At 42.7% G+C, this 22534-nt stretch overlaps 1 protein-coding gene and 1 long non-coding RNA gene across 2 annotated transcripts in view; one reads left to right on the forward strand and one right to left on the reverse strand.

The window, feature by feature from the left end:
• The window catches only part of LOC141154313 (uncharacterized), a 119279-nt gene that overhangs the window by 48024 nt on the left and 48721 nt on the right, over nt 1-22534 (forward strand). The window lies entirely within an intron of this gene.
• The window catches only part of COL27A1 (collagen type XXVII alpha 1 chain), a 285000-nt gene continuing 263278 nt past the window's right edge, over nt 813-22534 (reverse strand). The window contains exon 61 of the mRNA XM_073639999.1: nt 813-3382. Within this exon, the coding sequence (XP_073496100.1) occupies nt 3236-3382 (147 nt within the window). The 3' untranslated portion in view covers nt 813-3235. The remainder of the gene's footprint in view (nt 3383-22534) is intronic.

Here is a 22534-nt window from a genome sequence, read left to right on the forward strand (position 1 = left end):
CGCCTGACCTTAACCCCATAGATTCTGGTATTGTCAAGAGGAAGATGAGAGACACCAGACCCAACAATGCAGACGAGCTGAAGGCTGCTATCAAAGCAACCTGGACTTCCATTAACACCTCAGCAGTGCCACAGGCTGATCACCTCCATGCCACGCAGCATTGATGCAGTAATTGATGCAAAAGGAGCCCCGACCAAGTATTGAGTTCATTTAATGAACATACATTTCAGTAGGACAACATTTCGGATTTTAAAAACATTTTTCAAGCTGTTATAAAGTATTCTAATTTACTGAGATAATGACTTTTGTGTTTTCATTGGCTGTAAGCCATAATCATCAACATTAACAGAAATAAACACTTGAAATAGATCACTCTGTTTGTAATGACTCTATATAATGAGTTTCACTTTTTGTATTGAAGAACTGAAATAAATTAACGTTTTAATGATATTCTAATTTAGTGAGATGCACCTGTATATTTTACACAGGTTTAGGCAATAAAAAGTTTGGTGGGAGAGTTTTTCTAATTAGGCCAAATTCAGTTGTCCTTTAAACATGAACCAACAAGGGTCCCCTGACACATACAGCCTTATTGGCAATTCTTAAGGCTGATAAGTTTAGGTCAAAGGACCCGCTACCAGTCCGTGTTTTACGGCTGTCTTAAATTAGGCTATAGGGACAAAAATGCCTGACCATTTACAAATTTATGACACCAGTCTGTGCAGGATATTAGAGAAAAAAGGGAGTACATCTATGCCACAGTCAAAAAGAAATTCTGCATAATCAAAAAAACCCCACAACACATCAGATCCTTCTGCAAGGCCTCATTCTGAAATGTTTATTTTTTGTTGTATTTTTTCTTTTTTCTTACAACAATGTGAATGTGAATAAAATTTCAACACCCTGAAACAGGTTCATGACGATGGGGCAGAAAGAAAATAAAAGGAGGGGGGAGTGATGCAGGGTTACTAACAGGAGACCAAATATACTATATACCTGAAAAGAAACTGGACAGGAGGACTAAAGTGCCCCACAATCACATGTTGAGGTATTTGGAAGAATCTCACTTTTTATGGAATTTGTTGATGGAAGAAAATAAAAAAATAAAAACATAAAATAAAAAAAATCCAAAATATAAAGACGTTCACAAAAAATAGACGATTCTAAACATTGAACATGGTATTCCCAGTACAGTACAGCTAGATTACAATATAATATAGAACACAACAGATACATAATCAGCTCCAAATTTACACATAGAAACTAACATTTCTACAGAATGTACTCCAAAGCCAGTTGGGTCTCAAAGCAACAAGTATCTCTTTAAACAAAGCAAAGAGAAAGGCGGAAGGTGGGGAGGAGGGTATAGGGCGCATTAGATTTTGAGGAGAAGGGTTATAGGAAGTCTTTAAATTAAAAATGAGTTTCTCTACGCCTGATGTGAGATACCAAACGGAGAGAAAACGGATACCAAATGGAGAGCAAAACGCACGGGCAACAGCAGCACTAAACATTTGGCCATTTCATTTGTTAAAAAAAAAATCATACAGCTTTAAAAAGCAATTTATACAACCAAGCAGTGAAAAAAATCTACAAAGATATCTGGGAATAAAAATTACTTTGGTACAAATTTCACCAGGACGCAAGCCTACAAAAATATTCCCTTAAAATATATAAACAAGATTTAAATAAAAAAAAATTTTCTTTAATTTATCATTTATTTTAGAATTTTTTTTTTTTTTTTACCCCTTCATCCCTGAGTTACTTTATTTTAAGAATCACTCCAGGGTTTAGGTTACCAACATATAACATTTTAAGGAATGAGTGAGTAAAATGTGTACACACTACCTTCAGGACTGAGAAAAAGATGGAGGAGTTATAACAATAAGGAATTTGATCTGGAAGGTTGCGGTGCAAAGAGATAAAATCTACACTTTTTGGTTCCTTTATCTATCTTATTATTATGAAGTCTGTTTTCTACCTGTGGTCCATTCTACAAAGCCTTGGTTTCCATATTTAAAGCCGATACAAATGCTATAGGATCTGGCATTTATAACAGCCATCACAGGGTGGAGGAGACTACGAAAAGCGTTATAAATCCATGTACAGCTCCCCCCCTAGTGGAGGCTGTTCACAGCCATATTTCTATAAATTACCCAGTCAGAAAAATCAAGCTCCCCCTCTTCTGCTATTTCTAGACACTAATGTGTAGTTTGGAGTAATTTCTGTTGTTCTGGAGATGGAAACATCTAAAAGATGGATTCTGTCCGGTTCTAAAGGCAGTTCTTATATCTGGTAGGCAATTTCCAATGAAGAATGAAGCCTGGGTCTAGTGTTCAGTGCTTTCTATTATATGATGGTAAGTAAACCATTTGTAGCGTCAGTCTTTGTAGAGCGACTGCTTCCTGTAATAAGAGATTCCCAGAGATAAGACACTTCATACTAGAGCTGTCCACATAATGTCTCTCAGGAGTGAAGGGGGGACTGTACAGCAGGAAGACACTATTGCTTCCTTCCATTACAAAATAAAAATAAAATACTAAAGCCGGGTGTCGTCCCACAGACGTGTGGAAACGCATCAGCACCTTCAGAAATTTTTAAATAGCTTCAAATAAAAATAATTATAAAAAAAGCTTCAAAGCACCAGAGATTTTCACAGTGGGGGTCACACCGGTCGCCTCTCGCGTTGTTGAACCAGTCACGTCTCTCTTCATTATAAAAGCTTCTGTTTTCCTTGATCCATTGCAGGAATGAAGGTGGGAGTTATATATTTTCTCTCATTAAATAACATTTATATTATTTTTTTTCCATTTTTTTACACATTATTTTATATTGCACTTCACAATGCTTTCTGCCTGTATTACCCAAAACGCTCTTCTGTTATCAGCTCCATGGCAGAAAGGGAGGATAACGATGAATCTTTTACTTTTTTTTGGTTTGTTGTCTCTCAGGCGGGTGACTGGTAGACAGTGGATCTTGCATATGTCCCTTTCCAGCGAGTGTCCGCTCTGGGGACGATGATTCGGTTTCCTGTCCCCTCAAATGCCATTGTACAGCGGGGTGGAGGGACATGCTAGTATCCTCTCCATTTTTAGTTCTGCTCTTGCACAATGGATTGGGAGGGGGCGCAGGTTGCTGCGATTAGCTCTATGTTTCTAAGTCATTTGGCACCTTTTATCCACTCAGCACAAGAGGGATGTTCAGGGTCCAATGGATGTAGCACCAATGTAACCTTTCACAAGAAGCAGACACTCCCCACTTCCAAGTGAAGGTTCTTTCCAGGTGTGGATGGAGGGAGATTTAGCACATCAATGATTGGTAAATGAGTGGGGTCTTGAGTCCGAAAAGTAAAGATGGTTTGATGCCAACGTCCATCTTGCAACTGTAAAAGAAAATACATTACTGAATTAATACAGTTCCAAGCATTGTAATTCACAGAAGCAGATTCACTAATGCTGTCTTACACTGGGCGCATCTAGTCTAATTCTAAACTATGGAAATTTAGAACAGTAGCTCAAGCTGGATGAAGAATTTGTTATATCTTTAGATCAATTTGTCTAATTTTATACCGCCTCTTGGTTTGGTTTACTTAGGTCATTTTGGTGCAAAAAATAAATATATTCGCCTAATCTTAATCCACACCCCTTTCTACTTTGCCATACCCCTTGTTGAAAAAGGAACAAAAAGTGTCTAAAACACTAAAATGTGGAGTGTGATGTGGCCCAGAATTCAGTCTGAATAGTAAATCCTTCTTGTTGGTGAAGCTAGGGAAGGTGGAAATAATTTGGATATTTGTCTCTTCTTCAGGCTGGGTGACCTGCAGAGGCCTTTCATTTGACTTAAGCCCCATATACATTGGGCAGGCAGCTGAACCTGCCGATAAAAAAATGTTCAGCCGACAACAATATAATGTGTATGGGAGCCCTGGACAATTGATTTTTGGGGGAGTTAAGGATCTGGCATGTCCAATTTTGGACCATTGATCCTTTAGTTCTCCCAGAGATGAGCAGCCTCCAGAGGACTCTGACTGAGGCTTCTCATGGAGAACACCTGAGCGCTCCTGTGTATGAGAGTTTGCTGGCGGCTGAACAATCAGCTAAATGATCTAGTGTGTGTGGAAATTCCACTGTAAAGCCTCCGACATATACACATACACACACACACACACACACACGTTGGTCAAAATGGCAGATTGAGAATTTTAGTTTACAGTTGTTTACTAATTTTACGGAATGGCAGAATGCTGTATTACATAATGTGATATGTTAGGTTGGAAAATTTCAGCCACGGTCATCCAAAACTAGATATTTATGCCATGATCTGCAGAATTTTGTGTTTCAAATGTCAGATGGTTAAAAAAAAAAAAAACTTGTGTGTATAGCCGGCTTATAATACAGTGGGTACGGAAAGTATTCAGACACCTTTAAATTTTTCCCTCTTTGTTTCATTGCAGCCATATGGTAAATACTAAAAAGTTAATTTTTTTTCCATTAAAGTACACTCTGCACCCCATCTTGACTGAGAAAAACATGAAATGTAGAAATTTTTGCAAATTTCTTCTAAAAGAAAAACTGAAATATCACATGGCCATAAGTATTCAGACCCTTTGCTCAGTATTGAGTAGAAGCCCCTTTTGCGCGAGTACAGCCATGAGTCTTCTTGGGAATGATGCAACAAGTCTTTCACAGCTGGATTTGGGGATCCTCTGCCATTCTTCCTTGCAGATCCTCTCCAGTTCCGTCAGGTTGGATGGTGAATGTTGGTGGACAGCCATTTTCAGGTCTCTCCAGAGATGCTCAATTGGGTTTAGGTCAGGGCTCTGGCTGGGCCAGTCAAGAATGGTCAGGGAGTTGTTCTGAAGCCACTCCTTTGTTATTTTAGCTGTGTGCTTAGGGTCATTGTCTTGTTGGAAGGTGAACCTTCGGCCAAATCTGAGGTCCAGAGCACTCTGGAAGAGGTTTTCATCCAGGATATCTCTGTACTTGGCCGCATTCATGTTTCTTTCAATTGCAACCAGTCATCCTGTCCCTGCAGCTGAAAAACACCCCCATAGCATGATGCTGCCACCACCATGTTTCACTGTTGGGATTGTATTGGGCAGGTGATGAACAGTGCCTCTTTTTCTCCACACATACCGCTTAGAATTATCACCAAAAAGTTCTATCTTCGTCTCATCAGACCAGAGAATCTTATTTCTCGTAATCTGTGAGTCCTTCATGTGTTTTTGAGCAAACTATGCGGGCTTTCATACGTCTTGCACTGATGAGAGTCTTCCGTCGGTCCACTCTCCCATAAAGGCCCAACTGGTGGAGGGCTGCAGTGATAGTTGACTTTGTGGAACTTTCTCCTATTTCCCTACTGCATCTCTGGAGCTCAGCCACAGTGATCTTGGGGTTCTTCTTTACCTCTCTCACCAAGGCTCTTCTCCCACGATTGCTCAGTTCGACTGGACGGCCAGGTCTAGGAAGACTTCTGGTGGTCCCAAACTAATTCCATTTAAGGATTATGGAGGCCACTGTGCTCTTGGGAACCTTGAGTAATGCAGAAATTCTTTTGTAACCTTGGCCAGATCTGTGCCTTGCCACAAGTCTGTCTCTGAGCTCCTTGGGCAGTTCCTTTGAGCTCATGATTCTCATTTGGTCTGACATGCACTGTGAGCTGTGAGGTCTTATATAGACAGGACTTGATTTGGAAAGGCACAAGCCTATCAGTTTAATTAAACACAGCTTCCACTGAAGGAGTAGAACCATCTCAAGGAGGATCACAAGGAAATGGACAGCATGTGACTTAAATATGAGTGTCTGAGCAAAGGGTCTGAATACTTATGACCATGTGATATTTCAGTTTTTTTTCAGTCAAGATGGGGTGCAGAGTGTACTTTAACCCCTTTACCCCCCAGGGTGGTTTGCACATTAATGACCAGGCCAATTTTTACAATTCTGACCACTGTCACTTTATGAGGTAATTACTCTGAAATGCTTCAACGGATCCCACTGATTCTGAGATTTTTTCGTGACATATTGTACTTCATGATAGTGGTAAAATTTCTTTGATATCACTTGCGTTTATTCGTGAAAAAATTGGAAATTTGGCGAAAATGTTGAAAATTTCACAATTTTCAAAATTTGAATTTTTATTCCATTAAGTTAGAGAGATATGTTACACAAAATAGTTAATAAATAACATTTCCCACATGTCTACTTTACATCAGCACAATTTTGGAACCAAATTTTTTTTTTTTACTAGTGCGCTATAAGGGTTAAAAATTGATCAGCGATTTCTCATTTTTCCAACAAAATTTACAAAACCATTTTTTTAGGGACCACATCACATTTGAAGTGGCTTTGAGGGGCCTTTATGACAGAAAATATGCAAAAGTGACACCATTCTAAAAACTGCACCCCTCAAGGTGCTCAAAACCACATTCAAGAAGTTTATTAACTCTTCACGTGCTTCACAGGAATTTTTGGAACAGGGGAAGAAAAAAATTAACATTTAACTTTTTTCACAAAAATGTTACTTTAGACCCCAATTTTTTTATTTTTGCAGGGGTAACAGGAAAAAATGGACCCCAAAATTTGTTGAGCAATTTCCCCTGGGCACGCAGATACCCCATACGTGGGGAAAAAACACTGTTTGGGCGCACAGAAGGTCTCAGAAGGGAAGGAGCGCCATTTGACTCTTTGAATGGGCCCTAAGCCCGAAATTCATGGGGTCACGCCAATATTAGACATGACCGCCATGAATTTCTAGTAAAGTATTTAAAAAAACACAACACCCAGAATAAAGTCCTTTAATTGAAATAAACACATAATTTTTTAATGTTCTAAATTAAACCATACTTACCATCACGCCCATTCCAGCTGAAGCCAGTCTTCTGCAATAAAAGTAAAATAATAAAGCAACATCATCCTTACCTTTCCATGGTTCCCAGGACAGCTTCAGCTCTGCTACATTCACATGACAGGCTGGATTGCAGCCGAAAGCTGCCATCCAGCTTGCCATGCCGCAGACACTGAGAAGCGCAGGCATGCTTGGGCTCCTCAGTGTCTGGCTGTGACGGCATTCAGATGAGCCGAGGTCATGTCCAATGAACTCAGCTCACCTCATGCACGTCACTGACAGCGTGGGAGAATTCTACTGCGCATGTGGTGAGCGTGAGAGAATTCTCAGGCGCAGGTGGTGAGCGCAAGAGAATTCTCCCACGCTGTCAGTGACGTGCATGAGGTGAGCTCATGTCCAATGAACTCAGCTCACCTCATACACGTCATTGACAGTGTGGGAGAATTCTCCTGCGCTCAGCGCTGAGCGCAGGAGAATTTTCCCACGCTGTCAGTGACGTGCATGAGGTGAGCTGAGTTCATTGGACATGACCTCGGCTCATCTTTATGCCGTCACAGCCAGACACTGAGGAGCGCAAGCATGCCTGCGCTTCTCAGTGTCTGTGGCATGGCAAGCTGGATGGCAGCTTTCGGCTGCGATCCAGCCTGTCATGTGAATCTAGCAGAGCTTGAGCCGTCGTGGGAACCATGGAAAGGTAAGGATGATGTTGCTTTATTATTTTACTTTTATTGCAGAAGACATTGGCTTCAGCTGGAATGGGCGTGATGGTAAGTATGGTTTAATTTAGAACAATAAAGAATTGTGTGTTTATTTCAATTAAAGGACTTTATTCTGGGTGTTTGTGTTTTTTTTTTTTAACTTTGACTATGGGGTTAGTAATGGGGGTGTCTTATAGACGCCTCTCCATTACTAACCTGGGCTTGATGTCAGCTGGCATTATAAGCTGACATCAACCCCAGCCCTATTACCCCACTGCCACCGCTACAGGGCAGTGGGAAGAGCGAGGCGAAGTGCCAGAATTGGCGCATCCTATGGATGCGCCATTTCTGGGGCGGCTGACGGCTGGTGTTTCTAGCCTGGGAGGGGGCCAATATTCATGGCACCCTTCCTGGGCTATTAATATCAGCCCCCAGCTGGCTGCCTAGCCTTTGCTAGCTATTAAAATAGGGGGGACCCCACGCCATTTTTTTTGGGGTCCCCCATTTTAATAGCTAGTAAAGGCTAGGTATTCAGCTGGGGGCTGATATTAGTAGCCTGGGAAGCTCCGTGGGTATTACCCCCTTCCCAGGCTTCAAACATCTGCCCCAGCCGTCTGCTTAACCTCTACTAGAGACTAAAATTACGGGGAACCCCACGACAATTTTTTTATTAATAAATCCTTTATTTTAACACTAAATGACAAGTACAGTAATCAACACTATCACTGTGCTTATTATATATGTGACTGACATGTTTCTATCTATCTAATCTATGTGTGATGCTCTATTCTTTCTGTTATAAATTGTCGGGTACCGTTGCTGAATTGCCGGACGGCTTTTTTAAAGAGACGGTGCATGAAAACACTATTATTTTTTTTAATAAATCCTTTAACACTAAATGACAAGTACAGTAAGCAACTGTCACTGTACTTCTTATATATGTGACTGACATGTTTCTATCTATCTAATCTATGTGTGATGCTCTATTCTTTCTGTTCTAAATTGTCAGGTACTGGTGTATGCCGCTGCTGAATTGCCGTCTTTTCATGTAATACATTCTACATTATTCTTAGTTGTTTTCCTTCATGTAGAATTAACCTACAAGGAAAGAAAGGGTTTATTTTCATTCCGATATTTGTGTCCCATTGACTTGCATTGGTTTCTGGTATCGGAATCGGCGATATCTGATATTTTTTGGGTATCGGTCCGATCCGCTATTTCCTGATATCGGAAGGTATCGCTCAACACTAGTGAGCACCTTGAACCCCCAGGTGCTTCACAGAAGTTTATAACATGGAGCTGTGAAAATAAAATTTTCACATTTTTCCCACAAAAATGTTTTACAGCCTCCAGTTTTGCATTTTCATAAGGGTAACAGGAGAAACTGCACCATGCAACTTGTTGTGCAATTTCTCCTGAGTTCGCCAACACCCCATATGTGGGGGAAAACCACTGCTTGGGCGTACGGCAGGGTTCGGAAGGGAATGAGCGCCATTTGACTTTTTGAATGTAAAATTTGCTTGAATAATTAGCGGATGTGGCCCTGATGTGCCTAAACAGTGTAAAACTCCCACAAATGACTCCATTTTGGATACTAGACCCCTGAGGAAACTTATCTAGATGTGTGGAGAGCACCCTTAACCCCCAGGTGCTTCACAGAAGTTTAGAACATGAAGCTGTGAAAATAAAAAAATCTAACTTTTTCCACAAAAATGACCTTTTTGCCCAAATTTTTTAGTTTCACAAGGGTAAGAGGAGAAAATGGAACCTAAAACCTGTTGTGCAATTTCTCCTGAGTACGCCAATACCCCATATGTGGGGAAAATACACTGCTTGGGCGCACGTCAGGGTTCAGAAGGGAAGGAGCACTGTGAGACTTTTTGAATGCAAAATTGGCTGGAATCAAGAGCGGATGCCATGTCGCATTTCGTGAGCCCCTGATGTGCCGAAATAGTGGAAACCCCCCATAATTGACTCCATTTTGGAAACTAGACCCCTCAAGGATTTTATCAAGGGGTATAGTGTACATTTTGAACCCAAAGGTACGACAGAATTTGATAACATTAGGTAATTAGTCTTGAGCGCGGGTACTCGGGTATGCACCAAGTATCGCAGGTGCTCAAGTGAAATGCTCGAGTCCCCGCCCCGCATGTTTCACGGTTGTTAGACACCCAAAAAAAAACATGCGGGGATCGCTCGTGCATGGCAGGCGATCCCAGCAACGTTTTTTTTGGCCGTGAAGCATATGGGGCAGAGACTCGAGCATGTCACTCAGACACCCGCGATGCTCAATGCATGCCCGAGCACAAGATGCAAACTCATTTTTTTTAACATGTTCACTAAAGGGGTTAACTAGTGGGACAGTTTTATAGGTCAGGTCGTTCCGGACGCGGCGATACCAAATATGTATACTTTTATTGGTTTATTTTTTTTTTTTCATAATAAATATTATGGGTTCAATATATTTTTATTTTTTGGGGATTATTTTTACAATTTTTTTATTTCACTATTCTACCTTTTTTTTTTTTACTCTTACACATTGTCCCACTATGGGACTTTCACCTTTTGCAGCTTGATCGGCTGCATGGCATAGAGAGCAGCAGCTCCCTATACCATGCAGCCTGTCAGAGCTGCACACAGGGGAGACATTACTTTGGTCGCGCACTGCGCATGACCAAAAGTAACGTCCTGCCTCCTGGAGACCTGGATGTTGTCATGACGACATCAGGTCGTCATGGCAACATCCGGAAGCCGCCGCAGACATCGCTGGATGCCGGCAGGAGGGGTGAGTATACCGATCACCTCCCTCTTTGCCACCGCAATGCTGCGATCGACTTCGATCGCAGCATTGCAGGGCTTAATGTGCCGGGAGCGGTGCGGGACCGCTCCCAGCACATAGCACCGGGTGTCAGCTGTGACAATCAGCTGACAAACTGCGGCGATTGCCCCGCACCGCTTGTGTGCGGGCGCGATCGCAGCGCGCGTAATAATACGTAGCTGGTCCATAAGTCCCAGGGCACAGCTACGTACTATTACTGACAAGGTCGGAAAGGGGTTAATGAGAAAAAAAATAAACTTTTTAGAATTTACCAAATGGCTGCAATGAAACAGAGTGAAAAATTTAAAAGGGTCTGAATACTTTTTGTACCCACTGTACAAGTGGAGCTGTAATAACGCCTCCAAGTGCTTACACCCACACTGTATATGCAGCTTAAATTACACACACATCTTTCATTTCATATATTCAATGTTTGCACACATCTTGGCACTTACAGAGTGCTGCTGTTTTCTCTTGTTCGTATATTATGCAGTCATGGCAGCTTGCATTTGCTCACACTTGCTTTATTCTGTTCGGAGGTGCTGGTTAGATTTTTGTAGTTTGAAATTGTGGCAGTCACAACCTCCAATAGTAGAGTGAACACTCCACCCATCAGCCTAAGGCTGTTCTTTAATTAAAGGTAACCTGTCACTCCAAATTTAGTTATTAAACTGGCCACAGTGTGCTGTTAGTGATGCAATGTGCATCACTAACAAGTTTTTGCCAAAGCAAAGCTCCCAGTATTAGGTTTAGCATTACATTTCATTGCCGTGACTGGCCCGACATCACGGCAACTAGGTAGTATATCCAGCGTGTGCGCACTGCCCATCCACTCCCCGGGCATGCGTTAGAGCGCAGAGCGGAGGGGGAACACAGTGACACGCATAGCGTGTGCGCTCACATGTCATGTAGCCTGACTCAGAGCAGCTCTGGCGCATGCACGCATCTGATATGAAACTGAGTCAGTGCTCATGCCCGGGGAGAAGATGGGCAATGCGCATGCGCGGGATTTACAACGTGGTTGACGTGACGTCGAGCCAGTCACGGCAATGAAATGCAATGCTGTGGGCGTGCCTAATTTTTCAGTCAGTGACTGAAAAGATAAAGTCGCCACCCCTATGACTATATCATTTAGGGCAGGGTTCCCCAACGCCAGTCCTCAATGCCCACCAACAGGTTATGTTTTCAGGATTTCCTTAGCATTGCTCAGGTGATAATTCCATCACCTGTGCAATAGTAAGGAAATCCTGAAAACATGACCTGTTGGTGGGGCTTGAGGACTGGAGTTGGAGTTTTTTTTTTTTAAACCTAATACTGGGAGCTTTTCTTTGGCAAAAACTTGTTAGTGATGCACATTGCATCACTAACAGCACACTGTGGCCAGTTTAATAACTAAAAACGGGGTGACAGGTTACCTTTTAATGCTGATCCTACCTGCCCTTTAAATTGGTAGGGTAGGCTTATAGCTCAGGAAAGGCATGTTTGATAAATATTAGGTTTAGGGTCCCATCAATGAAAGGTCACCTTGCCATGGTTGATGGGCTCACATGAATTGGCCAATTTATGTGCTAAGTACCTTCATTTTTATAAGTATATTCTGAATTCAATGTTTGCATACATCTTAGCGCTTACAGAATGCTGCTGTATTGTTTTGTAATCTTACACCCAGGCACTATATGCAGCTTATATTACACACAAATCTTTCACTTTTTTTACCCTCAATAACACACAAATATTCTGGGCATTTTTTTATGAAATTATCTCATAGCAACCAGGAAACAAAGCAAAAGTATGAGGTACATTATTTTATATGGTAACTTTTAGTAATGTTTCAGTGTTATTGATGTATAACCAGGTGCACTTAAAGAAAGGTCACTTAGTAAGTTTACAATCATTGTCTGCAGTGAGAATGGAGACCCTGGCAGATTTCATAGATTTACTTTACTTTGTTCCATTGAATTCCAATATCAGTGCATTCAATCGATTAGACGTCTATAAAAGAAAGTGAAAAGCAAATAATCCTAGCAGAGACTGGACTGAACTGGAGCAAACATCTAACAGTCTAGAAGAGGGAGAGCTCCATGATGTTTACACAACTGACAACCTTGTGTTGAGCCACAATAAAAAGCTAGAACAGCTCCTGTCTACATTATAGTAGCTACAATACCGTTTAGGTTTGATGTTTTTCACACTGCATGTTTTGTATGCCTGTTTTAATGAAGGCAGTGAGGGAGTACGAGGCACCTAATTCATTAGGAGGTGTGCATCTCTTAATGACTTCTGTGCATCTTATAACTGCTGTTGGCCTTTGCCAGAAATATTACTCCAGCCAGGGGCAGGCATACATTTCTGTACTGGCGTAAGCTATGATGAATTTGCCGAGAGAGCTTTGCAATGCTCTGTCCTGCCCCAACTTCACCCACTTGACACAGGTGTCAGCCAGCTCCGCCAAACGTGCAACATTTCAAAGTGTGTTACATCAGAATTCTCTCGAAAAGTCTTTGATGAATCGGGCCCTATATGTTCACTTTTTAGAAAGGGTTTCCTAATCACAGAAAGTTGGGTGGCTCCAGTTGTACAGAATAATGGCAGTTTGAGGCTAAATACCGTGTCTGAGAACTGACTATGACATCTGACTTCTGAGTATTTTCACGGTTGATCTCATAAGCCAAGGAAAACTGCTTTCGTCAGCTGACTGTATAGCTCAATGGTAAGTGCACTGGCTTCTAGAGATATAGAGTTTTGGGTTCAAGTGCCAGGAGCGAACAGTGACTTTTTAAAAAAAATTATTATCATCATCAGATGTCAGTCACATGTCAAAGTTAGTTCTCAGACAGGGTATTTAGCCTCAAACTGCCATTAATCTGATGTTTGACTTTGATATCGATCATGTCCTAAAATGGACACTGTACATTTGCTGCAGTTGTCAATCACTAACATAGGCAGCCAAGCGGTTTGGTATTATATTGCAGTATAGTACAAGTGGTCGCAGGTTAAAGTCCCAGAGTTGGTAATGTTACAATAGAACATGCGACAAAAAAATGCATGTAATATTACATGTGTTTTTGCTTCAAATACAGTTTTTGACTAGAATCAGTTCCCATTCATGGTTCCAGGAATAATCAAAAAACTGCAACCATAGAGAAACAGTAAAAAAAGGCATGGAAACATCATTGTGACACTCCATCAGGCCATTATCACTGCGTATCCCTTGTTGACACATATCAGCTGACTGCTGGGGGCATCAGAACAGGAGGATCAACAAGAGATTTACGTGTTTATAGTTAGTATAGGTATTCCACAACACCTCTATAATCCAGCTGCATATACTCAGTGGTGATAGCAGAAGTTAAACAGGGAGGCAGGGTATGTGGCAGACTGCAGTGCATGATACAGCACAAGAGGGTCCATTGCATGTTCTGACTGCTGCTATTACAGATATTTGTAGACATAGCCCTGATACCTGGGGCTATTTTTTTTTTTATCTTAATCCTGGTTATTTGTTTAAAAACCAAGGCAGGCACGGTATGTGACAGACTGCAGTGCATGATACAGCACAAGAGGGTCCACTGCACGTTCTGACTGATCCTGCTATTACAGATATCCGGAGACATAGCCCAGGTATCGGGGCTAATTTTTTTTTTTTTATCTTAATCATGATTATTTGCTTAAAAAACAATCCAGAGTACACAATTTTTCTGCTCAATTTGCTTGTTAGCACTGCAGAATACAGCCAGATCTTTTCCATATAACAGCGATAAAAATCCAGAAATTTGTAGTGAAAGTGGAAAATATTGGCCTCCATTTCCATTTTGTTGCAGTGTGTTGGCGAAGCTATTCACACGAGGTCGCTGTGAAGAATAGTATTAGTATACTACAGGCTCGCAATTTAAAACTGTGGTTCTTAGTCAGACGTATCACATATAACTGCGGTTCAAATCCAGCCATTTGTAGTGAACGTGGAAAATATTGTCCTTCATTTATAGTAACATACATAGTCTTCCCTCAACCTTAAAAACTAAGTCCATCTAGTTCAACCCATAGCCTATCATGTTGATCCAGAGGAAGACAAAAAAAAAACCATGTGGCAAACACTAAGCTCCACATTGGGGAAATAAATTCCTTCCCGACTCCATACGACAATCAGACTAGTTCCCTTGATCAACGCCCTATCAAGGAATCTAGTATATATAACCTGTAATATTGTACTTTAAAAGAAAGGCATCCAGGCCCTTCTTAAATTTTAGTAGTGAATCACTCATTACAACATCATGCGGCAAACAGTTCCATAGTCTCACTGCTCTTACAGTAAAGAATCTGCGTCTGTGATTAAACCTTCTTTGCTCCAGACGTAGAAGATGCCCCCTTGTCCCCGTCTCAGGCCTCAGAGTAAAAAGATCAATAGAAAGGTCTTTGTACTGTCCCACCATATACTTGTACATAGTAATAAGATCACCCCATAGCCTTCGTTTTTCCAAAGTAAATAACCCCAAGTGTAATAACCTGTCTTGGTATTGCAGACCCCCCAGTCCTCTAATAACCTTGGTCGCTCTTCTTTGCACCCGCTCTAGTTCAGCTATGTCTTTCTTATACACCGGAGACCAGAACTGTACACAGTATTCTAAGTGTGGTCGCACTAGTGACTTGTATAGAGGTAAAATTATGTTCTCATCATGAGCATCTACAGTGGTGGCCAAAAGTATTGGCACCCCTGCAATTCTGTCCGATAATACTCAGTTTCTTCCTGAAAATGATTGCAATCACAAATTCTTTGGTCTTATTATCTTCATTTAATTTGCTAGCAAGGAAAAACACAAAAGAGAATGAAGCAAAAATCAAATCATTGATCATTTCACACAAAACTCCAAAAATGGGCCAGACAAAAGTATTGGCACCCTCAGCCTAATACTTGGTTGCATAACCTTTAGCCAAAATAACTGCGAACAACCGCTTCCGGTAACCATCAATGAGTTTCTTACAATGCTCTGCTGGAATTGTAGACCATTGTTCTTTGGCAAACTGCTCCAGGTCCCTGATATTTGAAGGGTGCCTTCTCCAAACTGCCATTTTGAGATCTCTCCACAGGTGTTCTATGGGATTCAGTTCTGGACTCATTGCTGGCCACCTTAGAAGTCTCCAGTGCTTTCTCTCAAACCATTTTATAGTGCTTTTGGAAGTGTGTTTTGGGTCATTGTCCTGCTGGAAGACCCATGACCTCTGAGGGAGACCCAGCTTTCTCACACTGGGCCCTACATTATGCTGCAAAATTTGTTGGTAGTCTTCAGACTTCATAATGCCATGCACACGGTCAAGCAGTCCAGTGCCAGAGGCAGCAAAGCAACCCCACAACATCAGGGAACCTCCGCCATGTTTGTCTGTAGGGACCGTGTTCTTTTCTTTGAATGCCTCTTTTTTCCTGTACACTCTATGTTGATGCTTTTTCCCAAAAAAGCTCTACTTTTGTCTCATCTGACCAGAGAACATTCTTCCAAAACGTTTTAGGCTTTCTCAGGTAAGTTTTGGCAAACTCCAGCCTGGCTTTTTTATGACGCGGGGTAAGAAGTGGGGTCTTCCTGGGTATCCTACCATACAGTCCCTTTTCATTCAGACGCCGACGGATAGTACGGGTTGACACTGTTGTACCCTCGGACTGCAGGGCAGCTTGAACTTGTTTGGATGTTAGTCGAGGTTCTTTATCCACCATCCGCACAATCTTGCGTTGAAATCTCTCGTCAATTTTTCTTTTCCGTCCACATCTAGGGAGGTTAGCCATAGTGCCATGGGCTTTAACCCCTTCAGGACCCAGCCTATTTTGACCCTAAAGACCTTGGCATTTTTGTCAATTATGACCAGTGTCCCTTTACGAAGTAAAAACTCTGGAACGGATCCTAGCGATTCTGAGATTGTTTACTACCTGCTGATCAGTGGCGGCAGACGCGATCCATGGGGTCCACAGCAGAGGGTCCGTAGCAGAGGGTCCGCAGCAGAGGGTCCGGAGCAGACGATCCAGGGATGGGAAGGAGCTGGGAGATTTCAGCCATCCCTCCATATCTGATTGGGGCTAGTATCCATGTGACGCTAGCCCCCCAATCAGATCTGGGGGGAGGGGGGGGACAGAGGTGACACTCCCCCCAGCCAATGGCTGATGCTGTAAGCATCAGGCCATGCCCAGATTTAAATATTACACCAATTTTCATTGGTGAAATATTTAATTCATACCGATTGGCTGTTTAATTTTCACTTTTAGTGAAACTGCCAATCGGAGGGGTCCCAGGCACGGGGGGGTTAATCCACCCCCCGTGGGGTCGACTTCAGGATGTCCAGTTGCAGTAGCAACTGTGACACCTGAGCGACCCCGCTCGCAGGCGCTGCAGGGGCGCTTTCCCTCCATGTCACACACGCTGTGACACGGGTCGGGAACGAACTGTTTTCCATGTCACAAACGGTGTGACACGGGTCGGGAAGGGGTTAAACTTCTTGATGACACTGCGCACGGAAGACACAGGAACATTCAGGTCTTTGGAGATGGACTTGTAGCATTGAGATTGCTCATGCTTCCTCACAATTTGGTTTCTCAAGTCCTCAGACAGTTCTTTGGTCTTCTTTCTTTTCTCCATGCTCAATGTGGTACACACAAGGACACAGGACAGAGGTTGAGTCAACTTTAATCCATGTTAACTGGCTGCAAGTGTGATTTAGTTATTGCCAACACCTGTTAGGTGCCACAGATAAGTTACAGGTGCTGTTAATTACACAAATTAGAGAAGCATCACATGATTTTTCAAACAGTGCCAATACTTTTGTCCACCCCCTTTTTTAGGTTTGGTGTGGAATTCTATCCAATTTGGCTTTAGGACAATTCTTTATGTGTTTTTTCATTGAAGACAAATTAAATGAAGATAATAATACCAAAGAATTTGTGATTGCAATCATTTTCAGGAAGAAACTGAGTATTATCTGACAGAATTGCAGGGGTGCCAATACTTTTGGCCACCACTGTATGCCTCTTTTAATGCATCCCATTATTTTATTTGCCTTTGCAGCAGCTGCCTGACACTGGCCACCAAATGTTAGCTTGTCGTCAACAAATACACCCAGGTCTTTTTCAGTTACAGTTTTGCCCAGTGTTTTACAATTAAGCATATAATTATACATTTTATTTCCTCTGCCCAAGTGCATTACTTTACATTTATCCCCCTTAAAGCTCATTTGCCATTTATCAGCCCAAGCTTCTAGTTTACATAGATCCTCCTGTAATATAAAATTGTCCTCCTCTGTATTGATTACCCTGCAGAGTTTAGTGTCATTTGCAAATATTGAAATATTACTCTGTATGCCCGCTACAAGGTCATTAATAAATATGTTAAAAAGAAGGGGGCCCAATACTGACCCCTGTGGTACCCCACTGTTAACTGAGACCCAGTCTGAGTGTTTTCCATTAATAACCACCCTTTGTTTCCTATCACTGAGCCAATTCTTAACCCACATCCATATAGATTGCAGCAGTGTGTCAGTGTACACCATTTTAGAGCTCCATTTGCTTGTTCGAAGAATACAGTCAGATTTTTTTGGTTTTATTCATATTACTGTATTGTGGAAGCAGAGGAACTTTTTCAATGATCAGACGCACGTGATCCATATCACTGCCGTATAATACAGAGATTTTGTGGAGCGTGCCAAATATTCCACTCCATTTAAAGTCAGCCACTTGTGTTTTGTTGAACCAATTGAAACTTAGTTGCTGACAAATACCATACTATTAGGCGACTGCCTAAAACTGTGGCCATCAGACGTTATCCCATATGACTGCCCTAATAATCCAGCAATTTTTGTGAGCGTGTCAAATATTACACTCCATTTAAAGTATTGCAGTTGTTGTGGGTTCAAAACTATTCTCAGTTGGCTGCTGACAAATAGCATATCTGTGAACAATGTTGTCACAGTATTACGCCACTTTTACGGACTGACAAAAATAAAACATACAAAAAACAAGCTAAAATGGAAGAAACATTCTTTCCACGGTAATGACTTGTATATAAGGCCAAAGAAATGAAAAAAAATAAAGTTATGGACTGTGGAAGACATTTATGCGACCAGAACGAACACTCATCTGTAGCTGGTGATGATACCACCTAGCAGCACCTGTCCCTTTTGTAAATGCATCTAACAGCGTTATCGATAGGGAATAGAATAGATTTTAAATTTTTTTGGGGAGCACGCAGTATAAGGCAATAATACCTGGCAGACAGTTAATATTCTAGAACACAGAATCTATTTGAATTGTCCTTCCCATTATTAAGGAGTGTGTCACCTATACTGTTATTGCATATGCAGCAATTTCAAGGGCTGCCAAAAATTGGGACGAACTCCAATACACATTTGAAGAAACATAAAAACACAGTAGGATATTTCTGTAGTATAAAAAACAGACTTGCCAATGTAACCTCAATGTAATCACATTGTTCAGCTCCTGTACCTCCTCCTCCATCTCCGAAATGACCACATCAGCCACAAGCTGAATAGCACTGCAGCACTGCCTTGGCCAAGCAGCTACAGGCTGTGCTGAAGATAATATGCTTAATGCTTAGGTGACAAACAGCCCACCGCTGCAGAGTTGTTGAAAGCTGTAACACAGCAGCCTGATCTGTGGCTCTCACTGCTGAACATACAGCCAGGCATGGTCGTGTGTGACAATGGGCAGAACCTGGTGGTGGAGAAATGACAGCCAGAGTAGATACGGTTTCCCTCTATGCAAGTCCTTTCACTGAGCTAAAGAACATGGCTGTGGTGAAATACAACTCTCACCGAGAAGCAGTGTCACACTGAAAAACATTGGGCCCACCAGAGGATTTGATTCTGAGGGCCCACCTTTCTCCCCCCACTCAAGAGCCCCATAGCAGCTGCAAAGTTTGCACTATTATGAACTCTCCGGGGAGAACATACAAAATCCTTGCAGATGTTGTCCTTGGTGGGATTTGAACCCAGGACCCCAGCACTGCAAGGCTTCAGTGCTGCCCTCTCTCTGATATCTAACATGAGGGAGAAACTTGCACCTACTGCCACTCAGTATCTTCAGCTCCTTTGTGATAAACTAATGTATTTGGGCAGCCGCTCAGTCTACCAAATAAAATTCCTGAGAAGGAAATTGTGGATGGCTTTGATTCTGGTACTGGGTGCCAATATCAAACCACTGGAAATATTCCAGGCTCGTTGGAGGCAAGCTGATTCCCACAGAAAAGTACCAGCAGCAAGCTAAGGAGATGGTGGCCTCTATCATCAACACGACCTGCAAAGTTTGCGCTATGAACTCTCCTGGAGGAGAAGCCAGGGCCCACCGGAGGAGTCTTTGGTTCTCTGGTGGGCCCGTCCAGCCCTGGCTAAGAAAAGTCTGCGGGAAGGTTCCCGGACATTCTATGGCTGCATTTTTACTGTGGACTGGCTCCATCAATCTATAAGATTGCAATCTCTAAGATCCCTTCACTGGCTCCCCATTGGCCAGAGACTTCAGTTCAAAACCGTAACCATGAAATGCAAAGCCATCCACAACCTGTGTCCTCCATATATCTGTGACCTAGTCTCCCGGTACATACCTGCACGTAACCTCCGATCCTCACAAGATCTCCTTCTCTACTCCCGTCTTATTGCCTCTTCCCACAATCGCATACAAGATTTTTTCCCATGCATCCCTTCTACTCTTGAACTCTGCACCCCAACATATCAGACTCTCACCTACTGTTGAAACCTTTAAAAGGAACCTGAAGACCTACTTCTTCCGACAAACCTACAACCGGCAGTAACCCTCGCTCCACCATACCGCTGCACGACCAGCTGTACCCTCACCTACTGTATCCTCACCCATCCCTTAGACTGTTTGTGCGCCCTCACGGGCAGGGTCCTCTCTGCTCTTGTACCAGTCAGTGACCTCTTTTCACATGTAAAGCGCAATGGAATAAATTGAGCAATAATAATTATACTACTTGTACTCTGGGTCAATTGATGGCACTTTCCTGGTGACTGCCCCTAAATTGATGTGTTTTGGCAGCTTTTGGTCCCATTTGAAGGTGTTGTGTATGCGTTTGGGTTTGGCACCCATTGAATCCAATGGCATTCGGCAATGTTCGACGAATAATTGACAATTACATTGGCTAATATTGGAAAAACGGCAATTGTAATCCGAAACGAATACTGAAATATTCGCTCGTCTTTAATCAGAGACACCCTTAAAAAAATTATGTGGGTGTTCCATCACGGTCACCCTGGTGATATTGTGGTGGAGGATGAGGAGAAGGAGGAGGGTGACATAAAATAGAACAATTCCTGAAGGGTATACCCATGTCTGGGTGCGAAGGGGCCATGGGAATAGACCCCCCAAAAAATAACCACTGGATTTGAGTTTGTTTGATGCTATCATCTGGTGGTGTTGAGAAGTCTGGCCCAATCCAGCCCTTGTTCATTTTTATAAGAGTCAGCCTGTCAGCATTTTCAGTTGACAGGCGTATGCGCCTATCAGTTTTATCAGTTATAATGCCCCAGGCGGCACTAAAAACCATCTCTGACAAAACGCTAGCGGCCAGGACCTCCAAGGCATAGAAGGACAGTTCATGCCACGTGTCCAGCTTGGATACCCAACAGTTGTAGGGCACAGAGGCAGAGAGGAATCATGTAGGAGGCTGGTATGGTTGCCAAGGTAGTGCTTCAGCCTCTTCCAAAACTTTTCCCTCCTTGTCAGAGTACCCCGTGTATTAGGGCCTGGGCACTGGGAGGGTCTGAGAAAAATGTCCCAGACCTTTGAAAGTGTTCTCCTGCCCCTGCCGCATCTGGTTTGTGTTCCCCTAGCTTGTACTCCTTGGCTGTCCAATGAACTGTCTGACTGTGACCTCTGCCGCCAGCGGTGTCAGATGGGAATTTTTTTTGTTGTTAAAATTCTTCAACAAGAGCCTGAACTTAATATCTCCAAAAATGAACTCCTTCGGTTTCCTACCTCTACTAACCTAACTATATCCGACTTTGCAATTTCCTTTAGGTGGTCCCACCATAACTTCACTTGGCACGCCTGCTGTCTTGGAGTCCTATTTGACACACAACTTTCCTTTATTCAACATGGAAAATCACTCACTCGCTGTTGTCACCTGCACCTTAAAAACATCTCCACAATTCGACCTTTTCTCACGTTTGATAGTGCAAAACCTCTTACTGTCACTCTTATTCACTACTGAAACTCTCTTCTAATCGGTCTCCAGCTAAGCAAAATGTCTCCTCTCTAATCCCTTCTCAATGCAGCAGCCAGGGTCGAATTTCTATCAAGCCCCTTCACCAATGCCTCTACCCTGTGCCAGTCATTGCACTGGTTAGGTTAAACAAGCACTACAGAATACAATACAAACTCATCTCTTTCACCCGCAAAGCTGTCCACAGTTGTGCACCGGCTTATCTCATCCCTCATTTCTGTGTATCATCACCCCTCCCGTGCCCTCCGTTCTGCAACTGATCTAAGACTGACATCCTCCTTAATCAGAACCTCAGACCTCCGTCTCCAAGAATTCTCTCGTGCCGTGCCAGTTTTCTGTAATGCCCAAGATGCGTACAACACGATAGTCACGGTGAAGGCAGCGGAACATAAAGTCGGCCTTATGTGCCAAACTGCCAACAGCCAAGACTTCCCTGTTCTCAGAGGATGTCTGTCCATGTTCTCTTCCTCCTCATTATCACTCAATCCGCGTTGAGATGAGAGTAGGCTGGGCTGAGTAGCATCACTCTGAATAGTTCATTGCTCCACCTGCAATGCCTGCTCTTTAATTGTGAGCAGCGACCTTTCAGTAGACAGAGAAGCGGGATGGTGACGGTAATTATGTTGTCATCGCCGCTCACCATCTTGGTGGAGTCCTCAAAGTTTTGGAGCACGGCACAGATGTCAGACATCCATGCCCACTCATCAGCTCTTATGTGCGGAGGCTGACCTTAATGCCAACAGGCGTGTTGAAGCTGGTACTCAACTGCTCTCTGCTGCTCAAAATCATTCCAAACATCTGCAACGTTGATTTCCAACATCGCACACCAGTTGGTGAGCTGGAAGCTGCAAACGCTGCTGAAGCTCTGCCAGGGCGGCGGAAGCTGTAGCTGACTTTCTGAAATAGGCACACACGAGGCGTACTTTCACAAATCGCTCTGGCAGATC

Source organism: Phyllobates terribilis, unplaced genomic scaffold, assembly GCF_046119375.1.
Source record: "Phyllobates terribilis strain yellow unplaced genomic scaffold, ASM4611937v1 Scaffold_7__3_contigs__length_470593459, whole genome shotgun sequence".
NCBI classification, from domain to species: Eukaryota; Metazoa; Chordata; class Amphibia; order Anura; family Dendrobatidae; genus Phyllobates; species Phyllobates terribilis.